A 27,878-nucleotide genomic window follows, 5' to 3' on the forward strand; every position below is an offset into this window, starting at 1 on the left:
TTTGATTACCAAAAAGCCGGACATGTCCGGGAAAAGCCGGACGTATGGTAACCCTAGGCAATGCCCTCCTTCCCTGGACAGCTTACTCCTAGGGGGATTCTGTACCACTGCACAATGCAGAATTTGTGCAGAATTCATGTTCCCCGCAGAATTCTATTTTCTCCCGCAGAATTTGTGATTTCCACCAAAATGCTTCCTTTTGATGGAAATCACAAATTTCAGCCCCTGCCCCGTGACAGTTCCTGAATCTTTTTTTGTTGTCTGTATTGTGACCGACATACTTGCTGACAGGTATTTTGTAATAAGTTACCAAAATAGTTGAAACTGGCCTGATTATAGGGTGTTATTTTGACAAATAAAATACAGAGAGTTTTGCAGAATTTTAAAATATTGTGTGTAGAATTGTTAATTTTTTGGTGCAGAATTCCCTCAGAGTAATAGCTCCCCTTACAGCTTGGCCCGGGCAGGATCTGTGCTACATTCCCCCACTGCAGACCTCTTTGCCCTCCAGCAGACTCCACTGCCAGTGCAGGCCCATTGCTCAATCTAGGCAAGGTCTGGTGTCCAACCATTGATAAGCCAGGGGCTTGGTAGTGATGGGTTGGGCTTTCCCTGGTGTTTCAGGGCTGTGCTGCCGGGGGAGAGGAAGCGGGAAGTGCTGTGTGGGGCTGACGGGGCCCATTTTAAACCATGAGTGTGTGTGTGTTATTTGTACCTCCTTTTATTCTCAGTGCCCTCCCTTAAAAGGCAAAGTCCAACGCATCCTGCACTGGGTCTGGAGAGAGCCCCCTGCCCCCTTCCTGTCTGGGCTCCGTCCGCCTGACCTGGAGCTGTCTGTCCCTCCACCAAAGCCCCTGGAGGGGATCCCGGAGCGGGAGTTCTTTGTGAAGTGGGCAGGACTCTCCTACTGGCACTGCTCCTGGGTCAAAGAGCTGCAGGTAAGAAGCAGCGTGGCTGGTGAGAGGGGGACTGCGTGTGGTGCTGCCCATGGCGGGGCCTGGCACACCTGTGGCCCTTTTCGACAGGTGTGGGGGCAGTGTTGAAACATAACCAGCTCCCCGCTTTGTTGCTGTCTCCGGGCGCAGCTGGAGCTCTACCACACCGTGATGTACCGCAACTACCAAAGAAAGAACGACATGGACGAGCCCCCGGCCTTCGACTACGGCTCCGGGGACGAGGACGGCAAAAGCGAGAAGCGGAAGAACAAAGACCCGCAGTACGTCAAGATGGAGGAGAAGTACTATCGCTACGGCATCAAACCCGAGTGGATGATGATTCACCGAATCCTGAATCACAGGTGGGGAGTTGTGTGGGAGAGAGGGGTTAGGTGTACAGATACCTACAACTCCTATAACATCAGGGGGCAAATATTGCCCATAGGGCCTCATGAAGATCGGTAAAGAAGGAATTCCTAGTGAAACCTGATGCATTCACCTTGCCTCCTTTTGCAAATGAAGGTGTAGGGAGCTGTTCCTCCCCATGTCATTAGTATGGACTGTGTGATATTCCCAGTCCTGCAGAGGTTTTTGGGGTGGTGATTTATGGTGATTAGCTAGGTTTTTTTTTTGGGGTGGGGGGGAAACTAGCATTTCTGTAGCAAACAGTATTTCTCTGTCAAGCCTAGTTTGTGGGCAATATTCATTAAGCAGCTGTTAGATCTGCTTGTGCTAGGAACATAACGTACCTCAGGGTGATCAGGGAGATGTTGGCGAAGTTACACACACAAAGCATTTCAAGTTTGGATTCTACCCACTGACGTTATTGACTCTGGCCTTGAGTTTAGGCAGCCAAGTGCGTAGGGATCACCCAGGCTAGTGCCATGTGGCTATTCACGACACAGCACTGTAATATTAGAACATAGACAGCCTGGTGCTGCTCACGTGTGTCACCAGTGTTAACCCAGAACAATTCCACCAATTCTAATGGAATTAATCTGAATTTCCAGACTGTGTAAGGGAGAGCAGAATTTGTCCTGCAATGTCTCTCCAAGGCCAAACTTTCTCCTGGCCAGGGGACGGGAATTTACCTACTGCTTTGCTTCTGTGACACTAATTTGCTCCTCCTAAAGAGAGTAAAGCTGTAAACTTATTCCAAGGCTATCATCACCTTGGAAGCTCGTTACAGAGCTGAAAGTGAGGCCAAAAATGAATTGTTGCATTATTTCCATTTCTATTAAATTGCACATTAAAAATATAGATAGTAAATTCTTCCAAAAGGTGGATCTTGGTGTTATTAAACTTTCCCCAAATACATTATTTGGATCCCTGATGCCAACTAATATTTTACTGAAAAATTCATAAATTTCTTCTGTGACTGGGTGATCAGTCTTTCTCCTATTGATTGCACCATGCAGCTGCTATTACTCACCCAAACTACTCTCAAATGCCAGTCCATTTCTGTGTACGCTGTTCATTTCTTTGGGGAATCATGCATTCCACCCTCACTCAAATCACATCGAAGACATTAGCAGGAATTTGAGAATCACATGTATAAGCTAATGCGCACATAACTCCCTCGGAGGCTAATGGGACTGTGTGTGAAGAGAAGAATGTAAATGAATTGCATATGTGAGTCCTTTCAATTATTTAGCCATGATATCTGCATTTAGTTGTGCTGAAGACATTTCCTATGTATTAGATAATCTTCTGAGTCGATATCTTTTTTTTTAAAAAAGTCAAAAGGCAAGGATCACTTTGTAGAACTTCTAAATTAGGAATCACACACTTCTCTTCAAAGCTGTTTGACGGGGACTGAGTAAAGTTGTGTGGCTAAAACCTGTGCCAGAGTTACATTCTGTGTAAATCATGCAGGACTTGCCTTTTATAAATAACCGGATTCTGAAAGGTTTTTATTAGTTTTTCAGTGTAACTGGTATGAGAAATGTATAAGGAGACATGATAAGCTTTTCAAAATAATCAATGGACTAGAGAAGGTCTATTGGGAACTTTTGTTCATCATGTCCCATAATACAAGAACTGGGGGACATTCAATAAACTTTTAAAACTAGTAACTTTTCACATAATACAAAATTAGCCGGTGGAACTCACTCCAACAAGATACCATTGAGGCCAAGAGCATAGCAGGATTTGGAAGAGACATTTGTATAAATGTGAGAATATCCAGAACAACAATAGTAAGGAAAAAATTAACAGACCCCATGAATTTTGGAAGGGATATAAACTTTCATTCTTCAGGGCATAAGCCAACTTCTAACTAATGGGTTTTAGGAAAGGACTTTCCTTGGGGACAGATTATTCCATAAGTGCTTGCACCTTTCTTTGAAACATCCGGCAGTGTTGGAGATAGGATATTAGATGAGCGCCTCTGTTCCTGGGCATAGGCTGAGACCCTGCCCTGCTCTTTCTGACTTTCATTCTTTTAAGTTTAAAAACATTTAACTAATTCTCTTCCTCTTTTACTAACAGCCCTATGTTCACTGATCTCTGAGCAGCCATGGACACATACTGCACGCTGCGCACATACTCTGACTCTACAGCCTTCAGCACTGTGGTGTTCTATAAATTATTGTCCCCAACACTAAATTACAGGCAGCGCAGACCCAGTGAAATCGTGTGGCTTTTAGCTTCTGTGATTGATTAAACATACACAGCAGATTAATGGCCCATTCCACCTGAAACTATTGATTCCTTCTTGGTGTTATTTTAGCTCTGCATGGACCTCATAATCTGCAGGTACAAACAGAGAATGGAGTATTCGGTTCCTTGAAAACAGGGTCATAGTAAGCGGTTTGCTTAGGACTGAAACTTGGCTAAACAAGTCTTGGTGCCCCCCCCCCGAGAATGTTCCTGAATTCATCGCCTCTGGAAGGGCAGGCCCCCCATTGCTGTCTATTTATATCTGGACATTTGGTGGTTTTGTGCACGTGTATGAGAGATTTATCACACAAACAGCCCATCTTTGGCATTCTTTCCTCCCCTGGCTCCGTGTGAATCTCCTGGGTGCTAGCTGACAGGAGACTTGAGCATGTTCTGTTGGGTGCAGGGTTCTCTGTTTCAAGGGACTTCAATTAAACTCTGCTGAGACTTCCAGGCTCCGAAGGCTTGAGGGTTTGTGTTTGAGAGAGAGGAAGCTGTCTCGTCAGGGAGATGTTTCCATTGCTAATTCACAGCAATACAAGGGAAACACCAACTCAGATGATATTTGTTACATTATGTCATTTCAGTGATGTGCTTTTATATATTATGCATTCTAGCTTTGATAAAAAGGGAGATGTCCATTACCTGATCAAGTGGAAAGATTTACCCTACGACCAGTGTACCTGGGAGATTGATGACATAGACATCCCCTACTATGAAAACCTGAAACAGATTTACTGGAATCACAGGTATGAGCCAGGGAGGCAGTGCAGACTGTAGTCTGCGCAGGCAGTATAGAGCCATGCAGATCTACAGCATCTAAAGTGACTGGTGATTTTTGGTGCCTCATATTTTGAGTGAAGAACTGGAACCACCTTAAAGGAGACGGATTTTCATTACGTGGGTGATCTGCACTTTCTGAAAATCAGGCCCTTTTAAGGTGTCTCAAGTTGGGCACCCAAAATCTCTAGTCCACGTATCTGTTTACAGCCTATCTATAGTATCTCGAGTATCCACCTGTCTGTGTGCTGTAGCCATTCATTTTTAGCATTTAGTATTAATTTGATTTATTGCATTTCCAAGACAATCCATTGTGCTTGGCTCTGTCTAGTTTTTAGGAAAAAATATAGGAGTGTTTTTATTTTGAGTAAATGATTACATGTAGTTTGGGTGACATTGCCTGGCTTGTTATAACCTACATCATTAACAATTCAGCTGGAGCTGGGGCAGAAAAGTTTCTGTGGGGAAAGAACGAATAGAGATTGGCTGGGAATTCTAATCCCTCGTGTGGAGGCCATGAGGGGAATATCCTTCTGCCTATCCAGCTCCCCTCTTATCCATGCCCTCTGTTTAATGGTCTCTTCCAGGGAGCTGATGTTGGGGGATGATATCCAACCGCCAAAGAGGCTGAACAAGAAAGGGAGAAAACTGAAGGAAGAAAAACTAGAAAAGCCTCCAGAAACTCCTATTGTTGATGTAAGTGGGGGGTGGCGGGGTGGGGGGCGTGAAGGCAGCAGTGCAGGAGCATGCGACTCAGCTGAGAATCTCACTGGCTCCCCATTCTTGCATGAGCTCCTAAGAAACGTTGTGGTTTGTTTCCGTTTTTCTTTGTGTTAAAGCCCAAACGGTGTCCAGTCCTGGGTCTCACTAGTAACTTTCCAGGGTGGCTAATGCTGCATCTCATTTACATCAAAGGGAACCATTTCCAGCTGCCCTCGATTGTACGGTGGAGGAGCGGCCCATAGAAACATGCAATGCTGCACCTTCATCTGAATGGCCACGCCCCACAGGGTTTCTCGGTTCATTCCTTAAGCAGAATTCTCAAGAGGAAAGGGATTTTTCTCAGGTGTGGGACACAAAACGGAACACTGCCTGCTGGAACCTGTAGCCTCGGCAGGCTGCAGCGCTGTACTGCATTTTGGAACTGTATGAACTGCATTTAAATCTTGATTTGGGCCTGTCTGTGTTAAAGCCTTGACCAGGAACCTAGCGGGCTGTAGAGAGAAGGAAGGTGAGGGGATGAACAGGCTCTGCAGACTTTGCATTCTGCCTCTTTCCCCTGCAGCCTACAGTGAAATTTGACAAGCAGCCATGGTACATTGATGCAACAGGCGGCACCTTACATCCATACCAGCTGGAGGGACTGAACTGGCTGAGGTTTTCCTGGGCCCAGGGAACCGATACGATCCTTGCTGATGAGATGGGGCTTGGGAAGACGGTGCAGACCATCGTGTTCCTGTACTCCCTGTACAAGGAGGTGAGTGTTTGGCACCCGCGGAGACAGTCCTTACTTCCTTGGCGTCCCGTGGGAGCCTGGGGTGCAGCATACTCACCTGGAATTTGCCTTTCTGAACAGGGCCACTCGAAAGGGCCGTATCTGGTTAGTGCCCCTCTCTCCACTATTATCAACTGGGAGCGAGAATTTGAGATGTGGGCACCTGACTTCTATGTGGTGACCTACACGGGGGATAAGGAAAGCCGGGCTGTGATCCGAGAAAATGAGTTCTCCTTTGAAGACAATGCCATCCGGAGCGGGAAGAAAGTTTTCCGAATGAAAGTAAGTCCTGGCTAGCTACACCCCTGACCCTGCCTGAGGCAAAGCAAATTTTACTATTGGCAAGGGAGAGGGTGAAAGATGCTAGGAAAGATTAACTGTCTTACTCGTTGGGTATGTAGAGAAATTCTCCTCTCGAAGCCTGCTAATAAATGGCAAAAGAAACTCTCTCTTAATGAGCCTCTCCAGGCATCTGTCTCTCTCTTTGGGGCTGTCTTGGGAATTGCAAACCGAGAGTATATTTACTCTGACTTCTCTGACTCCTCGTGCTCATCTGGGCTCCCATTATCTCAGCTCTCATTCTGTCTAATGGCTTTGAGACAGGTTCTTTGTCCCTGGGATGTGTGTTCCACCCACATACATTACCACTGCAGCAGGGTATTTGCTGTCCTGGGACTCTCTGGTGAATTGTAAGCTTTGTGCCAGGATGCAGGCTCCTTCCCCATATGATTTCCCCAGTTTAGCACTCTCTGTAAGATAAAGAACTGTAGTTTCTGTTCCATATGGACTGGCCTGTGAATCAGAACATCAGAGAGCAGGATTCCAGCATGGAGGGGAGGGGGAGAGGTAGGGATGGAAAATTTTTGCATTCATTTGTGCTAGTTTAAATCCAGAGTAACTCTCCTGAAGCCAATGGGTTTACTTGGGCTTTACACCAGTGCAAATGAGAGCACAGTCTGACCCACAGAAGGTGAGATTCCTAAGAAGCTGAATCAACTGTTCTCCAAAGAGAAAAGCTGACACTGTTTATAAATGCAGCAGATTTATGATGGGCTTTACAGATTTCTGCAGGACCCTTTTCTGTTTGGTTTCTATAGCTCCCTAATTCATTTTAATGCTCAGATGGATATAGATTTTCTGCTGGCTTGATTCATTCCTAGACTGGGCTTGCTGGCATTTTGCAGTGCGGTTGAAACAAGTCCACATTTTTCTTCACGTGTTGGGATGTGTGTAGTATCCAGAAGCACTGAGGGCCAGTGGCAACCGTGTCCCCTTGGTCTCTTTAATCTGTGATGTTCTCTCTCTTTATTTCATCTAGAAAGAAGCCCAGATTAAATTCCACGTCCTGCTCACATCCTATGAGCTGATCACTATTGATCAGGCTGTTTTAGGCTCTATAGAGTGGGCGTGTCTGGTGGTGGATGAAGCTCACAGGCTGAAGAACAACCAATCCAAAGTAGGTATCTTTCATGGCAGCTGGGAAGAATGTTACTTGGCTGTGCAGTTACTGTTCCAGGCACTGCCCCGTCGAGGCTGCACTCCTCTTTGATCCCCTCTGTGGCTCCAGATCAGATTTGCTCAGGTTGAGCACATCAAAAGATAATTTCCCACCCCTCCCCCACGCGGCCCCCAAACTCTACTTGGGGTTTGACTCTCATCTGAATTATTCCTGCCTCTTGCATCATCGCTGCCGTTACAGGTGCTGCCATTGGAACACAGCTGGCAGCTTGGTGAGGCAGGAGGGGGTCCAGACACCAGCTCACTCCTCAGGAGCCGCATTGGCTTAGCAGGGAGAGCAGGTGTGAGGCTTTGTCTGGGTCAGTTCAAGTCGGCCGATGTGACTGGCATGTTTGGGGCATGGCTGGAGTCCAGGGAGCCTTCGGGCTGTCTCTGACGGGAGCTGGGGGAAGAGATAGGAGGAGGACGGGGCCCTTTGCCTGCCTGGGATGTCCCAGGGTGGGAGCAGGGGAGTTTGTTTGGTGACAGTCACAGATTCCAAACGGAGGTAAAAACACAGAAAGTGGATTTCTTTAACAAAGGAAAAAGAAAACTGGCGGTTGGCATTCAGACTCCACGGGGCGCTACACGGCTTCACTGAAGAGATTAGAAATAATAATAATAAAAGAGTGCCGAGTCTAGCAGCAGCAATATGCTGCCAGTGTCGGGGAGGGAGCTGGCCTGCAGGATTCACTCCCCTCCATGGCGCACAATGGGCAGGGTTACCCGCCTCGTTGAGAAGCCTTGAGGTGACAGCACCCCACAGAGCTGGTCAGCACTGGTGCCAGGCCAGCCTGAAGGGCTCACCTGAGAGTGAAGGAAGACGCCCCCTCTCCTTCTCTCCGTCCCCTTGGGCTAAATGAGATGCATCCGCAGGGCTCCCAAGCGCTCCTGGCTTGGAAATGGAAAGACTAAGGGCTTGTCTTCACTACCCGCCTGGATCGGCGGGTAGAAATCAATCTCTCGGGGATCGAATTATCGCGTCTCGTCGGGACGCGACAATCGATCCCCGAATCGACGCGCGTACTCCACCAGCCCAGGTAGGAGTAAGCGCCGTCAACAGGGGAGCCGCGGCGGTCGATTTGCTGCCATCCTCACAGCGGGGTAAGTCGGCTCGGATACGTCGCATTCAGCTACGCTATTCGCGTAGCTGAATTTGCGTATCTTAAATGGATCCCCCACCCTAGTGTAGACCTAGCCTGAGGGAAATCGAGAGACTGAGGGAAATTGAGGGACTTCTTCCAGTTGCAAGAAGCCCAGGGCAGATTCAGTTTCAAACCACATGAGATTTACCCAAGTCACGCTGGCAGGATGATCGTTTCAGCAGGGCAGCCAGCACTGCCTTGGTTAGAGGAACTCCTCCCGGTCTCCCTAGGGAGAGGAAGGATTCCCGGGGCTAGTCTGAATGATGGGGTCGGTGGCTGGGATGGCTAAGAGGAGGGAGTGGAGGCTACTACACGCATCTGCTGCACTTTGGATTAGCAGAACCAAAAGTTCTAAAATGACCAAGCAGGTTCCGCGTCCTCCCCCCCCAACTGAACTGCTCCCACCTGACTCGGCTTCTTGTCCAAGTTCTTTAGGGTATTAAATAGCTACAAGATTGACTACAAGCTGCTGCTGACTGGAACGCCGCTCCAGAACAACTTAGAGGAGCTCTTTCACCTGCTCAATTTCCTGACCCCGGAGAGGTTTAAGTAAGTTGCACTATTTCCCTTGGCTGGCTGGGTGAGTGTCACAGAGAGGCACAGGCAGACAGACCGACGGATAGATGGCAGAAGGAAACAGTCGCAGCACTGTGCTAGAATAAATAAATATCCCTGTTATATACATTGCATGTATATAGTTCTGGGATACTCCCAACTGGGCATATTGCCTTCCCCAGCAGTCACTGGACTTGTGGGTAAAAGATTCTTAGCGCCGTCCTCTTCCTCCCGAGAAGGAGGCATTGGTGGCTTTGGAACTTGGCTAACGTCTAATGTCAGAACAGTAGCAGTAAATCTGCTCTACGTGGCGTGTACCATTCCTCTGTCTAACTGGAACTACATTCACATGGTGGGAGGATGCTTCCATTGTATTCTGTAAGAGCTCTCTTCATTGAAATCCTGAGGATATGAATCGCTTGGACTATGAGTCCCCCATGACCTGCCACGTGCTACCTCATTATGGGCTATTTTTACAGCAACCTGGAAGGATTCCTGGAAGAGTTTGCTGACATCTCCAAGGAGGACCAGATAAAAAAACTCCATGATCTGTTGGGTCCCCATATGCTCCGGCGATTGAAGGCAGACGTGTTCAAGAACATGCCTGCGAAAACGGAGCTGATTGTGAGAGTGGAGCTCAGCCAGATGCAGAAGTAAGTGCTAGTAACTAAATCACAGAGGGTTACAGATGATTCTTCTGGAAGCACAAGGGCACAATGCCACTGGTTCCTTTCACGCCGTCTCATTGGTGCTCGGGGCAGTGAGACCGCAGCCTATGCGGAAGGCATTGAAATGGATTGTTAGGGGAGAGGCCACACCCCACAATCTGCACTGAAGCATTCAGCCTTGGTAAGAGTTAGCAGCCCTGGTTCCTTCGGAGAGGTCACACTGTCATGGCAGCTGGGTGGGACAAGTTCCTCTAACAGAGGATATGGTAAATGGAAGCCTGTCTCCTTGCCCTGTGCAGCGCCTGGCACATGGAGAAAATGATGGATCTGAAAAATAGTTAAAATTCTCGTAGCCATTGGAAGCTTGAGAGATGTAGCGGTGTGGAGTATGCTGAATGCTACAGCTCTCTCTCGCTAGAATGCACCTGGTGTTCTCCGGAATAGTCAGACTTCCCCTAGGTAAAACCCACTTGCTCTATTGCTGAATGCGTTAAGTCCTGTGGGCCAGAGTCTGCTTTCAGTTACACCAGTGTAGATGTGGAGTCGCTCCTCTGAGTCCAGTGGGAGTGCTCTGGGGCAAGGCTAGAGCAGCTGGGCAGAAGGCTGGTCTTGCATGCCTGGGTACAATCCATCTGGTTTTTGCTGACTGTCCTAGCTTTCCACTGACATTCAGGAGAAGCAGCAGGGAAAGGTTAATTTATCTTCCAGGAAATACCCACTCTGGGGCACAAGCTCTTTTCTCACAGCAGCAGGAATATTTCTTAACACTTCACCCACCCACCTCTCACCGGGACTGAGTTATCCAAGAGAGCAGTGGAGTAACTCGACCGACCAGGACCTGCAGAGACAGAATCACATTCTTTAAGTGTCTGGGCCGGTCCTTTTCCTGGTGTAACTCCATAGCGGTGTAACTCCATTGAAGTCAATGGGATGAATCTGAGCCCTTCATTCCTCTTAGGCCAATCCCATCGGTGGTAATGCCTTTCCCATCACTGTTAATGCAGGAAGTATTACAAGTTCATCTTGACGAGGAATTTTGAAGCCCTGAATTCCAAAGGTGGTGGGAACCAGGTGTCGCTGCTCAATATCATGATGGATTTGAAGAAGTGCTGTAATCACCCGTACCTCTTTCCTGTGGCTGCTGTGGTAAGTTACCTCACTTCAGAAGCTCCAGATCTGTAATGTCTGTGTGCCTTGACGGGGGCCAATGTTTCTGCTCCTTTTCTTTTCAATACACATGCTCAAGGCATCCTCCAGGTTGTTACACTGAAATCATCTTAAAGGCAGGTAATTTTTTCTGGCCTGAACAATCTGAGGTGGGCATCTCCTCTCTGAAACCCAGTGAATTTCTCATTAATCTTTCTCCAGCATGGCTGGCGGACTTCAGTGTTTGGCAGGCTTTATGTTTAATGTCACAAAACCACCGCAGATGTCCAGCAGGCGGAGCAAGTGGGCAGCCAACAGGCTCTGTCTCTGAGCTCATCCCCCCACCGACCATTAATAATAATCGCCTCGGGGCTGAATCCTGCTCCCGCTGAAGTTGGTGGCAATTCTCCTGTTGACTTCAGTGTGGACAGGCTTTGCCCCTAGAATGGCAAAAGTAAAGACTCCCTCCACCAACCAAGGATCCACTTACACTGTTCTCAGGAGGCGCCGGTTTTGCCAAATGGATCCTATGATGGGAATTCTTTGGTTAAATCTTCTGGGAAACTGATGCTGCTGCAAAAGATGCTGAAGAAGCTGCGAGATGGGGGACACAGGGTCCTGATCTTCTCCCAGGTGAGTGAAGAGAATTTCTTTTCTCTCGCCTTCAAGACTCAAAGCCCAAAGCTCTGGGAATTCTGAGGGAAGGAGTCTCCTCCAATTGGCTATTTTATTTAATAAGTGACAGGGGAACGTTTTAGCCTCACTTCCCTGCGGTGTCATTTTGATCACAAACTCTGTTAATTGTGTCGAAGGTAAAGGACCAGAATGGTTTTTCTACATCTGTTTCTGTACTAGGGGATTTTTATTAGATACAGATTGAGATGAATGAGAGAAATGGTGACCGTGTATCTAAGGGTTGGTGCCGCAGATTTTGGGAGTAAGGACATGTGGGTTGTATTCCCAGCTCCGCCAATGACTTGGCCTGTGGCCTTTGGCAAGTCATTTAATCTTTCTTAACATAATTTTACCCACGTGTAAAACAGAGATAATAATAATAATTCATGTGCCCAGGGATTTTTGAGGCTTAATTTGTCAGTGCTTGCAAAGCACGCTAAGAACTCATATAAAAGGTGCCCTGTAATGGCAATTAATATCACAATAGCTTGTTTACAATGTTACTACTGTTTCTATTCAGTCAAACGCTGGAGCTATGATTTGGAATTGGGGATGGCGACCTTGGAATTATGCACTTAGGCCCAGATCAGCCCTCTGGGTAATGCAAACAGTGCCTCAGGCTTCCAAACACGTCACGCACAACAAGGTGTGCAAATGGCACCCGCACGCCTGCTCCTTTTCCAGGGCGAGATGTCATTTCCCACTGGCCAAACCCACTTTTTGTTTTCAGGGAAAATCTCCCCCCGAGTGTTGTGTTTGGGTGCCCCCCAGTCCCGCCCTCCGGGGCAGTGCGCAGCGGCTTACGGTGGGATTCTCTCTCTAGATGACAAAAATGCTGGATTTGCTGGAGGATTTTCTGGAGTACGAGGGTTACAAGTACGAGCGGATCGATGGAGGGATCACGGGAGGCCTGCGCCAGGAAGCCATCGACAGGTTTAATGGTACGCATTGTTATTATTAATTGTAAAGAATACAAAAAATCCGAGCTTCCCTTTCCATGCATGGCACAGGCAGCATACGTCCTGAGCAATCTAGGACACCGGTTTAATGTCTTGGGGGTAACGGTTCTGAGGGTGAGCCGCAGGAGTTTTGTTCTGTATCGGGCACGTGACTAACACAGCGCTAAGTCTGTGTGTGTAGCTGCACCTGCTGCACTAGTGATGGGACCCGTGTATCATGTGGTGTCTGATTGGCTGAGTATTGGCCAACTGGTGAATATGGGTGGCCGTGCACAGCGTGTTGATAGCTACATCCCTGCACATGTGCAAGCTGCACTTTCCCGAAGCTAGTGTTTCAATGTGCTCCCCTTAAGGAGCCTGGTCTCCCAAGGCCCGGTCTACACTACGACTTTAATTCGGATTTAGCTGCGTTAATCCGAATTAATCCTTAACCCGTCCACACAACGGAGCCAGTTACTTCGAATTAAAGGGCGCTTAAAATCGATTTCTGTACTCCACCCCGACGAGCGGAGTAGCACCAAAATCGATTTTGTTAATTCGAATTAGGGGTAGTGTGGCCGCACACCACCGAATTAATGTGGTTAAAATTAATGGGGTAGTGTGGCCGCACACCACCGAATTAATGTGGTTAAAAACCGAATTAATGTGCTTAGTGTGGCTGCGCACAATCGAATTTATACAATCTGTTTCCCAAATTCGAATGATCTAAATTCGAATTAATCTCGTAGTGTAGACGTACCCCAAGTGTACCTGGCACCTGAAATAGGCACTGCACACAACACGAAGAATCTGAATAATCCAGAACACAAATCCACTTACTTGTTTCCACAACTCCTGACACTGAGTGCTGAACTCACTGAAGTGAGCACCGCTGGGCCCGATGCAGCTAGGGGTGTCTGAGAGCAAAGTGGTTTTTCAGTCTGTCGGTAATTACTAAGGTTACGTCCACACTATGAGCTCGTGATTCCCAGCTCGCGTGCACAGACTTGTGCTAACTCTCGTGGAGCTAGTGTGCTAAATATAGTCAGCTAGCTGAAAACTCGACAGATGTTCGGGGCCAGGCTTTCCAAAAGTGCAACAGGTGAGCCAGCCAAAATGCCTGTGTGCAATCACATGGATTTACACGTGCAGCTGAGCTCAGAATCTGGCTATTTGTGCCCACCAAACCCTGCCGTTGCTCATGAAGCAGGTAACTGCATGCCCCAGAGGGCGCACACGTGCTATGCCGGAGTGGGTTTTGCAGACATGCCTGTCGTGCTCACATTTGCAAGTCCAGCACTGTGCAGCATAATGAGGGATCTTTGTAACATGTTGACTTAGGCGCTTTTAATCATGTCACAGGGTGTTAACGACAGGGGCTGCCTAGTCTGAAGGACTCGCATGTCTCAGTGAATTGCCAAGCTTCCCCTGAGAGCTGGTTTTATTTTTTCCCAATAACAGATTTCTAGTGACTGACACACTTGTTAATCCTCCCCCTCCTGTCTAAGCATCAAGTTTTCTTTTGGGGGGTTTCTTTAGACTGAATGCGCCCTGTGTTTTATCACCTAAACACAATGTCCCACATTTCAGCCCCTTTCAGTCTCACCTTTCACCACCTTGTGGGTTTGTCTTCCTCAGCTCCTGGTGCTCAACAGTTCTGTTTTCTTCTCTCTACCCGAGCTGGGGGTCTGGGCATAAACCTCGCCACGGCCGACACCGTCATTATTTATGATTCTGATTGGAATCCCCACAATGACATCCAGGTGGGTGGCGCTTTCTCTTCCTTACGTTCCAGCTGCAGCCTCCCGTTCGCATTTCCTGTACGCTTGCTGGCACTCAGTGTATATTTAAATAGTTTTTTCCTCTAAAGAGCTGCTGATGCTTCTTGGAAAATTTAGGAAGGGGTGACTCCATTTTGAAGCCCTTCTGCTTTCTGTGCCCTCTGGTATTGCTTTGGCCTCCTTCGTTTCTATGGCAGACGTTTTTCATGAGAAGAGGGTCTTTGTTCCATAGGATTCTCACTGCATCGTGCTGCTAATTCCTCATCACATTTGGGATGCTGCTGCTGTTGTTTTCACATCAGCCACTTGTGAACTCCCTAGCTGACCATCCCCCCTGGGGTGGGCAATAAGCAACTGGTGTAGGTGAGACTCCTAAGACACAAAGCAAATGCCCTAGTAATAATGGAAAAGTGAAGGGGAAACGCGGTGTAGATCCCGTTTCCAGGTAAATGGTGCTAATGAATTATCGCCCTTTAGTTACACACAAACTTTTCAACCCCTCCAATGAGATTTGCTCCCCAGTTAGGAGAGGGGGATGGAGGATAAGTGCAGAACGTGTTTGCAGCTAGCAAGTTCTCGGCTTAGTCTTTTACAGCTTGCCCTTTGTTCATCGCTCCCAACTCAGCCTGTAACGCCCGTAAGTATTGGAAACACCGACTGTCTAGATTCCCACTGTCAGGATGAGAATGGGGGGTTCCTGTCCCCAGGCTGTGCCCTGTGCGTGACTTGTTGGTGACCTGGAGGGAGCGGCCCAGTTGGTTGTTGAGACCAAGGATTGGTCAGACGAGGCTTGGCAGTAACTCCCCAGGGCGCTGTTCCCCACAGGCGTTCAGCAGAGCTCACCGCATCGGACAGAACAAGAAGGTGATGATCTACCGCTTTGTGACGAGAGCCTCCGTGGAGGAGCGCATCACCCAAGTGGCCAAGAGGAAGATGATGCTGACCCACTTGGTCGTCCGTCCAGGGCTGGGCTCCAAGTCGGGCTCCATGACTAAGCAAGAGCTGGATGACATTCTGAAGTTTGGGACGGAGGAGCTCTTCAAAGACGATGTGGAAGGTGAGATGGGGAGGGAAAATGTCCTGAATGAGAAGCCCAAGAGAAAGTACAAGGTATTTTTACGCTTCACCAGCCTGTATTGTCTTGCCACTTCCCAGCCCACCCACATCCCCGCTGCCCTTTCTGTTTCAGGCATGATGTCGCAGGGCCAGCGGATCACCATGCCTGACCCTATGACCCCCTTTCCCGAAGCACCGTCCTCCAAAGGGGGCGCCGTGACTCCCAGCATGAAAAAGAAACATGGCAGCACCCCGCCAGGTACGTAAAGCGCTAGAGAACTGCGGCCCCCCGAGGGCATTGACTGCTGGGATTAGGCAGAGCGCAGCGTCGGGTGCGGGGGGGAGGACACGGAAGGGATCAGCAAGTTTGCAGCCAGAAGATCCTTGACTTAGGCTTTTGCAGCTTGTTTGCAAGTTTACGTGCCACTTGCTCGCCTGGTCCTCCGCCTCTGTGCAATTCCTTGGTGCTTTGTGCCCCTCTCGATGCATCTGGCTCTGGGGAGGGGAGCGCTCTGTCCCCAGCTCTGAGGAGGGGAACGTCGGGGGAGCGCTCTGTCCCCGGCTTTGGGGAGGGGAGCGCTCTGTCCCCGGCTCTGGGGAGGGTGCTCTCACGCCTCCCTGGTTGTGCCATTCAGGGGACAATAAGGACGTGGAGGACAGCAGTGTGATCCACTACGACGACGCTGCCATCTCCAAGCTTCTGGATCGGAACCAGGACGCCACGGATGACACGGAGCTGCAGAACATGAACGAGTATCTCAGCTCCTTTAAAGTGGCCCAGTATGTGGTGCGAGAAGAGGACGGTGTGGTAATGTGATTAGTATCATGTCTTGACTTTAATCTTTTTGGGGACTTTCCCATTTGCATTTCCTCTTCCTCTTTTCTTTTGTGTTTGGCAAATGATTCTGCAGAAGCCGGGAATCCCCCCCCATCCTCCCTGTGTGCGTGATAGAGTTTATTGAGTTCAGCGCACAGAGCTGCCCGAGCCCCAGCACGCAGTCGGCAGGTGCTCTGCGACGCTGGGACCCACAGGCTCAGGCCTGGCATGGCTGCCGCCTGCCACGTTCTGGGGCTGCAGGAGGAGGACGCATGTGGCCCTACTATTCTATCAGTGAAAACTCAGCTCCTGAGACCAGCCCTCAGACAGAGCTGAGCCTTCTGCTGGGTGTGGAGACAGCCCCAGCCAGGCGAATTCACCTGTCCTGGCCTTACAGCTGCCTCTGGACAGCTCGACTCCAGCGCACCCACAGAGGGAGGTTCAGTTCTGTGCTCTGTCCCAGACTCCCTGTGTGACCCTTAACAAGTGTCTCAGTGCCCCTCTGTAACGTGGGGTAACAGCCCTGCCCTGCCTCTCAGGGGTGCTGTGAGGAGACTCTGAGGCACATGGAAAGCATGGTGAGCGGGGCCAGATAGACCCCTGACAGATGGTGTCCTGTCCTCATTGCCCACCTCTCCTGCGTGACCCCCGTGCTTCGAGGGGATGACCTGCCCCCAAGGCAGCAGCCTCATTTATTTTGATCTACAGAGGGGTGTGTCTGGGGCCAGGCACGCTGCTTTTCACGTATCGTCCCACTACCGTTTACTCCCCTGGCAGCCACTGGACTTGCTCTTCTTCATCTCTCTCAAGCCCACCCTGGGTGCTTGTTTCTGGAAGCCCCAGCAGATTTCCCCCTGGACATTAGCGGGGTTACACGGCTGTGATTGTAGGGGGTGTTTCGGGGGTACGAATGGCTGGCAGGAAGCAGTGCCCCAGGCACCAAGGTCACCATTGCTGGGTAGGAGAAATGGCAGGAGTTGAAGCGGGACTTAACGTTTGCACCTGGGTAATAAGGGACAGAGACAGAGTCTCCTGCCTGCAGGGCCGGCAGCGCTTGAAGCCCCGGCATCCCCGGCACGTGTGCTCTCAGCCCTCCTCTCTTTGACGTGCCTTTCAGGAACGGGGCGGGGGCTGTTCGGGGCAGGGCTAGCATGGAGCTGAGGCCGCCTCCGCTCACCACCCTCTCGCTCTCCTTTGCTTTCAGGAGGAGGTTGAGCGAGAGATCATCAAACAGGAGGAGAACGTGGACCCCGACTACTGGGAGAAGCTGCTCCGGCACCATTATGAGCAGCAGCAGGAAGATCTGGCCAGGAACCTTGGCAAAGGGAAGAGGATCCGCAAACAGGTCAATTACAACGATGCCTCGCAAGAGGACCAAGGTACGGCTTCTGCCCTCCGATCCGCACGGGGCCTGCGGCTGCCACTGCAAAGGGGGTCGGGCTGTTGGGTTTTGACCGAGGAAAAGGAGCCTGACCAGGGTTTCAGTTGCACTTGGTGTTTGAGGGGCGACATTCGCTCTGCCGCTGGCTGAGCTGTTCTCCTGCCGTGTTACTAATGCGGGGGAAGGGGGAGATGGTATGGGACAGGTATTATACACAGAGCACATGGATAAGCAATGTGTTGCAATCAGAGTTTAGAGATTCTGGGCAGGATCTCAAGGCTGGGGGGTTCTCAGAGAGCAGGTTATGGCTCCTTGAGCCACAAGTTGTCCTGGTTTTGACAGAAATCAGAGCAGCCAAGGGGTTGTTTAGGTCTTGAGAGGACGTGACATCAACTAGGGTCTAGTTCTCGTCCTGTAGCGCTGGACTCTTTGGAGTCATGGTCCTGCCGTGCTCTGTCTTGACAGCTGGTGGATCAGTCTGGTGGCACTGGTCTCACTGATGCCAGCTGGCTATGCTCCTGAAGGGACCCCATCCATCAGCTGTGAATTGGCAGAGCAGAGCTGTATTCCAGCTGGTTCCCACCACCCCTCTGTGTTGGGATGGGGGGGCAGAGACAGGGGGAAATGCCCCCCCTCACTGCACTGGGGGCTTCTCACACTGGCAGCAGTGGCCAGACTTCTGCCCCTCTCCGCCGCTCAGGTGGGAAAGGCCTTGGCAAGTAGAAGGACCAGGTCCATCCAAGCATCTCTAGGGAAAGCTCGTCCCTGTGTTGAGTCCCAGATCTCTCTCCTGAGGGCATGTGGAGAGGTCGGCTGGCACAAGACTGCTCCTTTGACCTCTGTGCCCCGTGCTTTGCAGAGTGGCAGGACGAGCTCTCCGATAACCAGTCCGAATACTCCATCGGCTCCGAGGACGAAGATGAAGACTTTGAAGAAAGACCCGAAGGTCAGAGTGAGTTATGGCATTTATTACTCTTCAAATTCCTCCCTCTCGGCAGCGCCAGGGATTTGCCTACCTCCCTGAGTTGCCCTCACCAGCGCCAGGTCCTTCGAGAATGACAGACAGGCAAACTGGATCAAAACGTATTGGCTGGAGGAGCCTGGCTGGCGGGTGGCGGATTTGGGATGTGGGGTACCCCTGCTAGCCCTCCACTCCTCTTCTGGCCCCGGTCAGGAGTGGCTGCACACTGGCTCCATTTGCGGGCTTTTGGGTCTTTCTGAAATGCCTGGAGCGTCCCAGCCTGGTTCTTCCTCTGTGTCAAAAGAGCCCCTGGCCCCAATTGTTGCGCTTGCTGGTGGTCTCCGAAGAGCAGCTGTGGACTGAATGGGCCATGGATGCTGAACGTCCCTGGGACGAGATGGGGCCTGGAGGCAGAGCAGCCTGGAGAGGCTCGTAGGAGTCTGTCCTCTGTGCGGGGTCTTCTCCACTTTCCCTTTACTGCCCTGCTTCCCCCAAAGGCTTCAGGACGCTGCCTCCTTTGGGCGAGAATCCCGTCCTGGAGCTGATCAGTGCTGCTCCATGCATTGGCTCACTCCAGAATGATACACGCTGCTTCCTTCCCCACTTCCCAGCGGCCCAATGTGCCGCTGCTCGAGCTCTGCTCCCCGCGTGGCAGCATGTTGCTGTGACCTGAGCCCAGGATCAGCCCTTTAATGGCACGAGCGGTAATGGGTCGTTAGGGTGGGTCTGGTTTGGAGTTGCCAGGAGGCCTCCCTTTGTGCCTAGCTCTTTCCCTTACACTTTGATGTCACAGCCTCTCGGGTCCCAGACACAGTTATGGTCTAGTTCTTGCGCTGTGGTGAGAGGCTCTTAGGAGATGTGGTCCAGCCCTGGGCCGTCTTGACAGCAGGCGGAATGGGTGTGCTGGGTCGGACGTCACCTGTCCGTCGCTGACCATACCAAGAGCGTTCCCTTTGCTGCATTGCTGTGTGACATTAGCCAGTGGGAGACGGGTCACCATCAGCATCGGACCTGCGAACCAGCACCTGTTCTACAAAAGCATCCTGCATCTCTGTGGGCGTTCCCCACTGAGCCTGTTAGGTACAGCCTGCAAATCCTCCGAAGCCACAGTCTGAATTCAGCGGGTCCTTGTAGTGCATGGGGGAGATGTACCAGGTGTGGCCACAAGAGGTCCCCAGAAAAACAGCAGATTAGACCCGTAAAGGTAGTTGCCATTGTGTTCTAGCACCCAGGGCTTTTCAGCAGGAATGAATGCGGGATGGTTTCTCCTGCACCGCAGTGTGATGCACGGAGAACTGGACCCTGATGCACACAAGGGCTTGCCCAGAACTCAGGGCCCAGCAGTGATGTTCTTGCTCTGGCCAGGGTGTGCACAGAGTTTGCTTCTGTCTTGTTTGCAGAGAGGATTCTGGGACGCTGCTGTGAGCCACTTTAAGGCTCCAGACTTCTCCCCACAGCCTTATCCTGGCCACAGCTCATGTGCTACATCCCTGCTGAGCTTATTGGGACCTGCACATGGGTCACGAGCACCATCTGTCCCAGCCTGTAGTGACTGGTGTGTATGCTGAGGGGAACCTACAGCCATATCCACATCAGAGCAGTGCAGGGACTGGTTCTGCTGTGCCTGCAGACCCGTCCCAGGGCTGGCACTCCGGGTTTTCTCCATCGCAAATGTGGCATCTTTACAGAGTATGTCGATTGCCTCTAGGTGGCAGGAGACAGTCACGGAGGCAACTGAAGAGCGACCGAGACAAGCCTCTGCCCCCTCTGCTGGCAAGAGTTGGGGGGAACATTGAGGTAAGCCCTAGTCAGTGTGACTACCATGGGGGTAGGGCCAGTGGGGGGCGCTTGGCCTGATTCGTACTTGTATTGTCCATTCATATCTGTTCAGACTAGCTCTGGCTAAACCCCGCTGCGGTGTCCGTGATGCTCAGAGATGCCCCGTGCTCTTGCAGGGTGATGCTAATGGCCGTGCTCTCTGCAGGTGCTCGGATTCAATGCCCGGCAGCGCAAGGCCTTCCTGAACGCTATCATGCGGTGGGGCATGCCGCCCCAGGACGCGTTCAACTCTCACTGGCTGGTCCGAGACCTTCGCGGGAAAAGCGAGAAGGAGTTTAGGTAAAGGCTCCATGGATGGACACAGCCAGCTCCTAGCTCTGGGCTCCGGTTGGCTGCTTTCTGCCATTGTCACTGGACTCTCTCGAGCGTGCAGTACAAGTAAGCACTCGAGAGGATCTCGGCTGCACTGGGGGGCGTTGGCATTGCCCGGTGTGTGGAGCTCGGCAAGTGCCCTGGATATACTGGGCCACAGCTCCCATAACTGGCCCAGCTCCAGTCACTTCGGTGGCGTTTCGCCCAGAGTCGTTCTCTCCACAGGCCGCCCCTTGGTGAGAGGGAGAGGCAGAAGGGCTCACACAGGATATGCACAGTCAGTTAAAAGCAGCTGTCGGCTCTGTAGAAATGAAGAACAAGGTTCCCAATTGGAGCTCTGCCCCAAAGAGCCGCAAAACCCCCAGCATGGTCACTGCCCAGGCTCTGCGTCGGTGGAGGGGACCCCGGGCTTGGACAGGCCATCAGCCCTTGCCTATCTTGACAGGTTTCCTAGGCAGCTACATCATTTAGGTTGTAAGCTCTTCAGGATGGACACTGTCTTATGTCAGTGTGCAGTGCCCCATGCAACGGAGACTCTGTTGCTGCTGTGCCACAAATAAATAATTACACGTCACAACCGGAGAGACACTGACCCACAGTGTGAAAATGAAAGGAGAGCAAAACGAATGGCTCCCTATAAAAACACACGGCTTCTCTCCCTCCCCTGAGGTTCCGGTCGGGAGCAAGAACTTCACGCACTCTGCAAGTGGAGGAGAGTCCAGGGCACCTCAGTCAGACTGAACTCTTCCTTTCATTTCCCAGGGCTTATGTCTCTCTGTTTATGAGACATTTATGTGAGCCTGGAGCCGATGGGGCTGAAACCTTTGCGGACGGCGTTCCCCGCGAAGGGCTGTCGCGCCAGCACGTGCTGACGAGGATAGGAGTTATGTCACTAGTAAGGAAGAAGGTGGGTGAGTAAAATTTGAACTGTGGCATGGCAGGTATGTTCTGGGCTCCTTTGAATGTCGCTGACTCTGCTGAATGGCTTCTTGCCAGTGATCCACTGAATATGCCTCTAGGAATCAATGTAAAGACGTACACTGGGGTCTGTGAACACACCCCCCCTTATTAAAATAACAGCGCAAGCTGCTTGCCAAGCCCTATGGGTCCTTGACCTCTGACCGCCCAGTCTGACCTCCTGTATATCACAGGCCAGAAAACATCCCCCACTGATTCCTGCATCCAGCCCAGCACCTTTGGTTGATCCAGAGCATATCTTTGAGCAAGACACCTGATCTTGATGTTAGGCCTATTCAGCTAGATACTTAATCACCTGCCGAACTTTAAGCATGTGAGTGGTTCTGCTGAAGCCAATGGAACTACTTGTGTTTAAAATTAGACATGTGCTTAAGTATCTAGCTGAACTGGGTCTTCGGAGATGCCAAGTGATGGAGAACTTTCCACATCCCATGGTTAAAAAAAATTGGTTTGGATTTGGGTGAAGGTTCTGATTTTATCTGTACTAATTGCCCCCAACCTTCAAATACCCTCTGGTGAGCAACCACAGTTCATTCTGAGAAGCGATCACACTGAGAATGGAATTGGTGCTGACATCAAACTGGGAAATGGGAAAATGTCAAAACGAGAGACCTCAGTTTATGTGGTGTCTTTAGCGACACCTCTGCTCAACTGTCCAGGAAGGATGGGAAAATGCAGTGTAGGAAAAACAACCTAGAGCAACGGGAAGTGCATGGGGCGTGTGGGCGAGAACTTGTGACGTGAAAGGGGAAGAGAACAGCAAGGTCAGATATGTCAGGGGAGAAAGTAAAGGTAAAGTAAGAAGCTTTCAAGTGGCGGCATGGACCACTCAGGAGCCAGGGCTGTAAATTAACTCTGATCAGTCTGTGTGTGTTCAGGCTTCTGGCGACATCTGTCTCACTCCAGGCATGCACACGGACTATCCTTAGGCATTAGCATGGTCACTCGTTTGCACAGCCCCTTCCGTGCTAGTAACTGGATACCTTCTCCTTTCAGACATGTCTCCTGCAGAGTAAATGCAGGGAACAGCAGGTCAGAGGCAAAGTCTGTGGGAGCCTGGGGGACTTCTCAGCTCCGCTTCTGCACGTGAAGGGCCCCCTGTTAGCTCCCCTGGTAGAGCTGTTGCCTCTCATTCCCGAGCCTGGAATGCAGCAAAATGCAGCATGTCCGTGCTGGTCTGGACACTGGATAGGCAACTGCCCAAGTAGCTGGCTGCTGGCTGGCAAACGCAACAAAGCCCCTGTGAGCTTGTTCTCACCCGGACACTGATGGCCACACAGTCTGTGAGGTTATAAAATGCTGGGGACACGTCTCTGATTGGCAGCTCTGCTGTCTGACTGTATTTTACAAACGAACCGTGCGTGTTATTCATTAATGTATCTGTGCCTCAGGTTCAGGAGTTTGAGCATGTCAATGGGAAGTACAGCACCCCTGATCTGATCCCGGAGGGGCCGGAAGGCAAGAAATCCAGCGAGGTTGTCTCTTCTGATCCAAACACCCCTGTCCCAGCCAGCCCAGCACATATGCAGACTGGGCCAGCGGCACAGCCAGGTAAATGTGACGACAAAGCTGCTTTACGGAGAGCATAATCATGGGTCCAGAAACTGCTGAGAAAGCAAGATGGGCCCAGGTTTCCAAAAGTGGTTGGAGTTGTTCAGATGTCCAAATTGAGAGGCCTCAAAAGGGCCTGGGAACCCCAGAAAGCAGGCTGCCACCCTCTGCAAACCAGGCCCTGCAGGGTGTTTGAAGGTGGGCACCCAAAATCGCGAGTCGCTTTTGAGAATCTTGGGCACGGTGACTGAGATCACAGCATCTATCTGGCTTCTCTCTGATAACGCCCCACAAAGGCCATCTTCACTGCCAAGTGAACTCGAGTTCTCTACACTCCAGTTAACTCCTCTTGAGTTAGGCTCTGGCCTGGTCTACACTAGGAACGTACATCGGCAGAGCTACATCTCTCAGGGGGGTGAAAAATACACACCCTTGAGAGAAGTAGCTATGCTGACCTAGCCCCTAGTGCAGACAGTGCTAGGTAAAGAGAAGAATTCTTCCGTCAGCCTAGCTCCTGCCTCTTGGGGAGGTGGATTACCTACGCTGACGGGAGAAGTGAGTGTCTGCCCTGAAACGCCCGGGAAGCCAGGGCCCACAGGGCCATTTGGGATCTATTGGGACTTCTGCTGAGTTCTAACATAGTTACAAGCTGTTCTTTCCCCTCTCAATAACAATGGTAAGTTAACAGTTAGATGCAGTTACTATGGAGCCTTTGAGAGGTTTGTGTCTATTTCCAAGGTAAGGATGAAATTGCCTATAACCAGCAACATTTGACTTACAAATAAGCCTCCCACTCCTTATCCTTGGCATCGAGTTGAACAGTTCAATAGAGCAATAGAACTTTCCAACGAGGCTCGACTCCCAAAGGGTGAATCTGACCCGGTAGCACCATGCTAATGGCCCAGCGGAGTGCAGTTCATGTGGGGTCCTTTGTTGTTGTTTCAGACAAAACAGAAATACAGTTGGGGTTCCAAGAGGAAAAGGAACAAATGGAGCCAAAGCCCAAGAAGCCAGCTGAGAGCCAGGTAGGGGGGAGTTCCTTTCACCCTTCTTTTCTTGGGGCTCGCAAACCCCATTAGCAGCACACGCAGTGTCCCCAGGATACAGCAAAGCTGGGCTGAACCAGCAGTTCTTTCTCTGCTTCCCTTGGCCCTGTGTCCCAACCTCTTCCTCTAACTTATAAATACAACAAAGCCTTTCCCAGGGCTCCCCGCCCAGCCAGCCAAACCTGCTGTAGGTCAGCCAGAGGCAGTTTACGAGGACCCTTCCCTAGCTGGCCCCAGGGACGAGGTTCTTGCTTCTGCCATCCTCCGAGCCCTTGTCTGTGCTCCCTCCCCCCGGGGCAGCGTGTTGTGCTGTCTCAGGAACCCTTGTGTGCTCCGGAGCATGGGGCATTCTGCAGGCTTCTCCACCCTCTGCTCACGCAGAAGGGTTTCTGTGGCCATTCCTTCCTCGAGGGTCCTGAGTACTGATCTTATGGCCCCCAGAGTGACCAGTGCTTCATCTGCCCCGTCGCGCTGCCCAGAGTCTCTCAGCACCCTGTTTGTCTGCACTGGTTTGCAGTGATCCCCAGCCCCGGTGCCCTGCAGCACCGCTCCTTGCCCTGAAGCTCCTGCTGAGCATTTCCCTGCAGCTCTCACAGCATCCTGTGCAGCCCACCCACACCATCCCATTACAAGGATGCATGCTCGGTGCCGCCCTCCCAGTTGGCTGAGTAAATAACTAAGTGAGCCCCCCGTGTGAATGAACACAGCGCCCCCTGCCTGGCCCCAGCCCTAACCCTTACCTTGGGCCCCTACGGGAGTCCTGCTGGCCCTGACCTTAACCCTGGCCTGGAACCTTTCCCAGTCTCAACTCTGACCCTAAACTGGGGAGAGCTACAGGTCTGAACTGTAACCCCAACCTGCCGGCCCCAATCCTGATCCTGGCCTGGGAGCCCGGCTGGCCCTGGCCCTTAACCCCAGTTTTGGGTCAGCAAGTGGCCCCATCTGTATCAGTCCATGTGCCAAGGTAGGAAATGGCAGCTAATCTAATGGCTGAATTGTACGAATCTCACCACGGCACAGCTTGGTTTCCCACAGTGTCCTCTCTCCAAGGGCATTGTTACAGCTTAATGGTACTGTTCACGTAGCTAATTAGTTCCTAACCTATTTCCCTTTATGTATCTACAAACTGAACCCGGCGGGGAAGTCTGTCTGCAGAGCCTGGAGTTCTGCAAACCTGTGATGGGAATTGTATGGCTCAGCCCTTATGCTGCGTGACACGGTGCTTTGCAAAGGAAGGGTTACGCTCCTGCCTTCCCTCACGGATCCTGTTTCAAGCACTTTAGTAACTGATCCACACAGCTGTGTAGTATTACCCCAGTACTCCTGAGAGGGAAACCGAGGCAGAGAGGTTCAGTGATCTGGTGTCCGCTGTAAATCAGAGCCAGGCAGGGCTGCTGGACCACGCGTCTCTGCACGGTTATAGTCAGGGCTTTCTGGGCAGTTTTGCAGTTACATACCCTAAGCCCTTTGAGCTAAAGTGGCTAATGTGGTGTCCCCACTTGACATCAAGGGTCCAGCAAGTGCAGAGAAAGCCGAGAATGAAGAAAACCAAGAGAGCTCCGGAAACGAGGAGAAACCGAGAGAAGAGAAACAAGAAGAGAGCGAAAAGGCGGAGCCTTCGCCTGAGCGGCTGCCGGTGAGAGGTGAGGGAGCCTGTGATTCTGGTGCACCCGCTGCATGCGGAGCTTGTCTGCCCAGCATCCACGAAGTCTGGGGCAGACCCAGCTGTCACAGCACCGCTGGAGAGACTGTTTCCTTCCTTGTTCAAGCCCCTGTGTGCATTAATGCGGTGTTCCCCCAACTAGGATAATAGCCTTCTCCTGCTGCTAGCTTCATAGCTAGTGCTGTAGTTCAAGCTACTCTACCTCAGTGCCCGAAGGTGCAGGGTTCAAATCCTCCCAGTGTTGCACGATGGGGTTGTTACAGTTGTACATAATGGAATTTGTTTGTACCTAGGAAAGTCCATAAAAATACTATATTAAAAGAATGTAAAGGTTGCAACGTCAATTACCTGCAAGTTAGGAAATGCCCGTGCAACCTTAATCGGCCCCCCTTGTGTGTATTACCATAGAGTCTGTAATTACATGATCACATGCTATTTCCCCCCATAGTTTTTAAGGAACTTTTTTGTATGTAATGTAACTTGTAAAGCAGAGTGGCTAATCTCTCTGCGGGAGACATGCACCCCTCTTTCACAGGCCTATGCCCCGCTAAGTGGGACTTCAGTGAGGCTTAGGTCTTGAGCTGATCCCTCACATGGGGTGAATTTCCCCCGACGAGCGTGTAGCCTCATGCTGCTGGGAGGGCTCTAGCGCTGGGCCTAACACTAGAATAAGCTCTCACAATTTTATTAACATCATTTTTGCATCCATTTACGATGCAAATTGAGGTTTCCCCTTCAGACCGCAAAATGTTTCCATTTTGATGAAACTGCCTTTTCTGACAGAAAACTGTCCTGTGTCTACCAGCTGTCATATGCAGGCAAACAAATACTTTGCAACTTTAAATAGGAAAGGCAAATCAATCCAGCGATACTGGTAGTCATTTCTGCCCGTTAATCGTCTTTCGTTGTCCTATTTAATTCCTGCAGATGAGGCAATTCAGGAAAAAGAAAAGCCATTGGAAAAGTCAGAATTAAATGCCTGCCAAGGTAAAGGGGAAGATAAAGAGTACAAGCCAGGTAAGATGCCCATGACCTGAATTGCAACAGAGAACCGATAAAAACGAAGAGTAGAGCGTTGTGTGTGTTATGGAGCAGTGCGCATGCGTGTGAATGTGTGAAGCGGCGTGTGCCATGTGTCTGTAGCGTGTTTGGTCCGGGAAAGGGGACTATAAAAGCAGTTCCTGCGATTTCACGTTTGTGTTGTGGTGGTGCCCACAGGCTGTGATCACTATGTACACACCTAGAGCGATAAGCGAGATCCAGCCCCCAAGGGCTTAATTATGATGTTCAAGTGCATTTATGGACCGTGTTTGCGGCTCCTACACCTCACCTTTGTGAGAAACGGCAGCGCACCCGGGAGCTGTGCACCCGGGAGCTGTGCACCCTGCCGCTTCGTGCCGACTTTCCATCTGTGGCTTGGATTCACAAGTGGAGACGGGGACCCAGCAGCATGCAAAGAGTCTGAGCGAGAGCCAGAATGGGCCTCAGGAGGGACTTAGGGTCTTTCTACCCTGCGGTTCAACACCCGTGGCTGGCCCGTGCCAGCTGACTCAGGCTCCCTGGGCTCGGGCTGCAGTCTGAGCTCTGGCACCCTCCCACCTTGCAGGGTCCTAGAACCTGGGCTCCAGCCCGAGCCCAAAGGTCTCCACTGCAATTAAACGGCCCCTTAGCCCGAGTCAGCTGGCACGGGCCAGCCACGGAGTTTTAATCCAGCTGCAACCAGTAGACCACACTTCCTAGCAGTTGTAGCAATGCCGGTGGTTCAGAATAGCTCTAGTGACAGGCAAGAGAAGTGACTCTCCCCTTATTTCCTTTCCGAGGTGGGGGTAGAGCTCTACACCGTCCCTATCTCCAACGGCATCTCGGTGGCGGGTGCTGTTCGTGCTTGCTGGGAGGCCAGGAGGCAGGCTGGTGATATGCCCACACGGGGATGTTTTGGAGAATGACTTTAGGAGAGAGCTGCTGCGGTTAATGGGGCAATGATGCGAAATGAGCAAT

The 27,878-nt window shown here is 50.9% G+C and overlaps 1 protein-coding gene across 3 annotated transcripts in view; it reads left to right on the forward strand.

Annotated features, from left to right (window-relative positions):
- Positions 1-27,878, forward strand: part of CHD5 (chromodomain helicase DNA binding protein 5) — an 83,061-nt gene that overhangs the window by 41,816 nt on the left and 13,367 nt on the right. For 2 of the 3 annotated variants that reach the window (XM_026659981.1, XM_026659980.1), the window contains exons 9-33: positions 732-938; positions 1,086-1,297; positions 4,214-4,345; positions 4,964-5,072; positions 5,662-5,853; positions 5,953-6,153; positions 7,190-7,327; positions 8,941-9,062; positions 9,548-9,721; positions 10,741-10,882; positions 11,384-11,515; positions 12,381-12,498; positions 14,134-14,258; positions 15,102-15,333; positions 15,466-15,591; positions 15,968-16,140; positions 17,354-17,528; positions 18,390-18,482; positions 20,200-20,288; positions 20,476-20,609; positions 21,405-21,549; positions 23,012-23,171; positions 24,117-24,196; positions 25,728-25,860; positions 26,808-26,897. In XM_026659981.1, coding sequence (XP_026515766.1) covers positions 732-938; positions 1,086-1,297; positions 4,214-4,345; positions 4,964-5,072; positions 5,662-5,853; positions 5,953-6,153; positions 7,190-7,327; positions 8,941-9,062; positions 9,548-9,721; positions 10,741-10,882; positions 11,384-11,515; positions 12,381-12,498; positions 14,134-14,258; positions 15,102-15,333; positions 15,466-15,591; positions 15,968-16,140; positions 17,354-17,528; positions 18,390-18,482; positions 20,200-20,288; positions 20,476-20,609; positions 21,405-21,549; positions 23,012-23,171; positions 24,117-24,196; positions 25,728-25,860; positions 26,808-26,897 — 3,634 coding nt within the window. The remainder of the gene's footprint in view (positions 1-731; positions 939-1,085; positions 1,298-4,213; positions 4,346-4,963; positions 5,073-5,661; positions 5,854-5,952; positions 6,154-7,189; positions 7,328-8,940; positions 9,063-9,547; positions 9,722-10,740; positions 10,883-11,383; positions 11,516-12,380; positions 12,499-14,133; positions 14,259-15,101; positions 15,334-15,465; positions 15,592-15,967; positions 16,141-17,353; positions 17,529-18,389; positions 18,483-20,199; positions 20,289-20,475; positions 20,610-21,404; positions 21,550-23,011; positions 23,172-24,116; positions 24,197-25,727; positions 25,861-26,807; positions 26,898-27,878) is intronic. The other variant, XM_026659979.1, reaches the window with a different exon arrangement.

Source organism: Terrapene carolina, unplaced genomic scaffold (genome assembly GCF_002925995.2).
Source record: "Terrapene carolina triunguis isolate 2854851 unplaced genomic scaffold, T_m_triunguis-2.0 Scaffold714, whole genome shotgun sequence".
In the NCBI taxonomy this organism is placed as follows: Eukaryota; Metazoa; Chordata; order Testudines; family Emydidae; genus Terrapene; species Terrapene triunguis.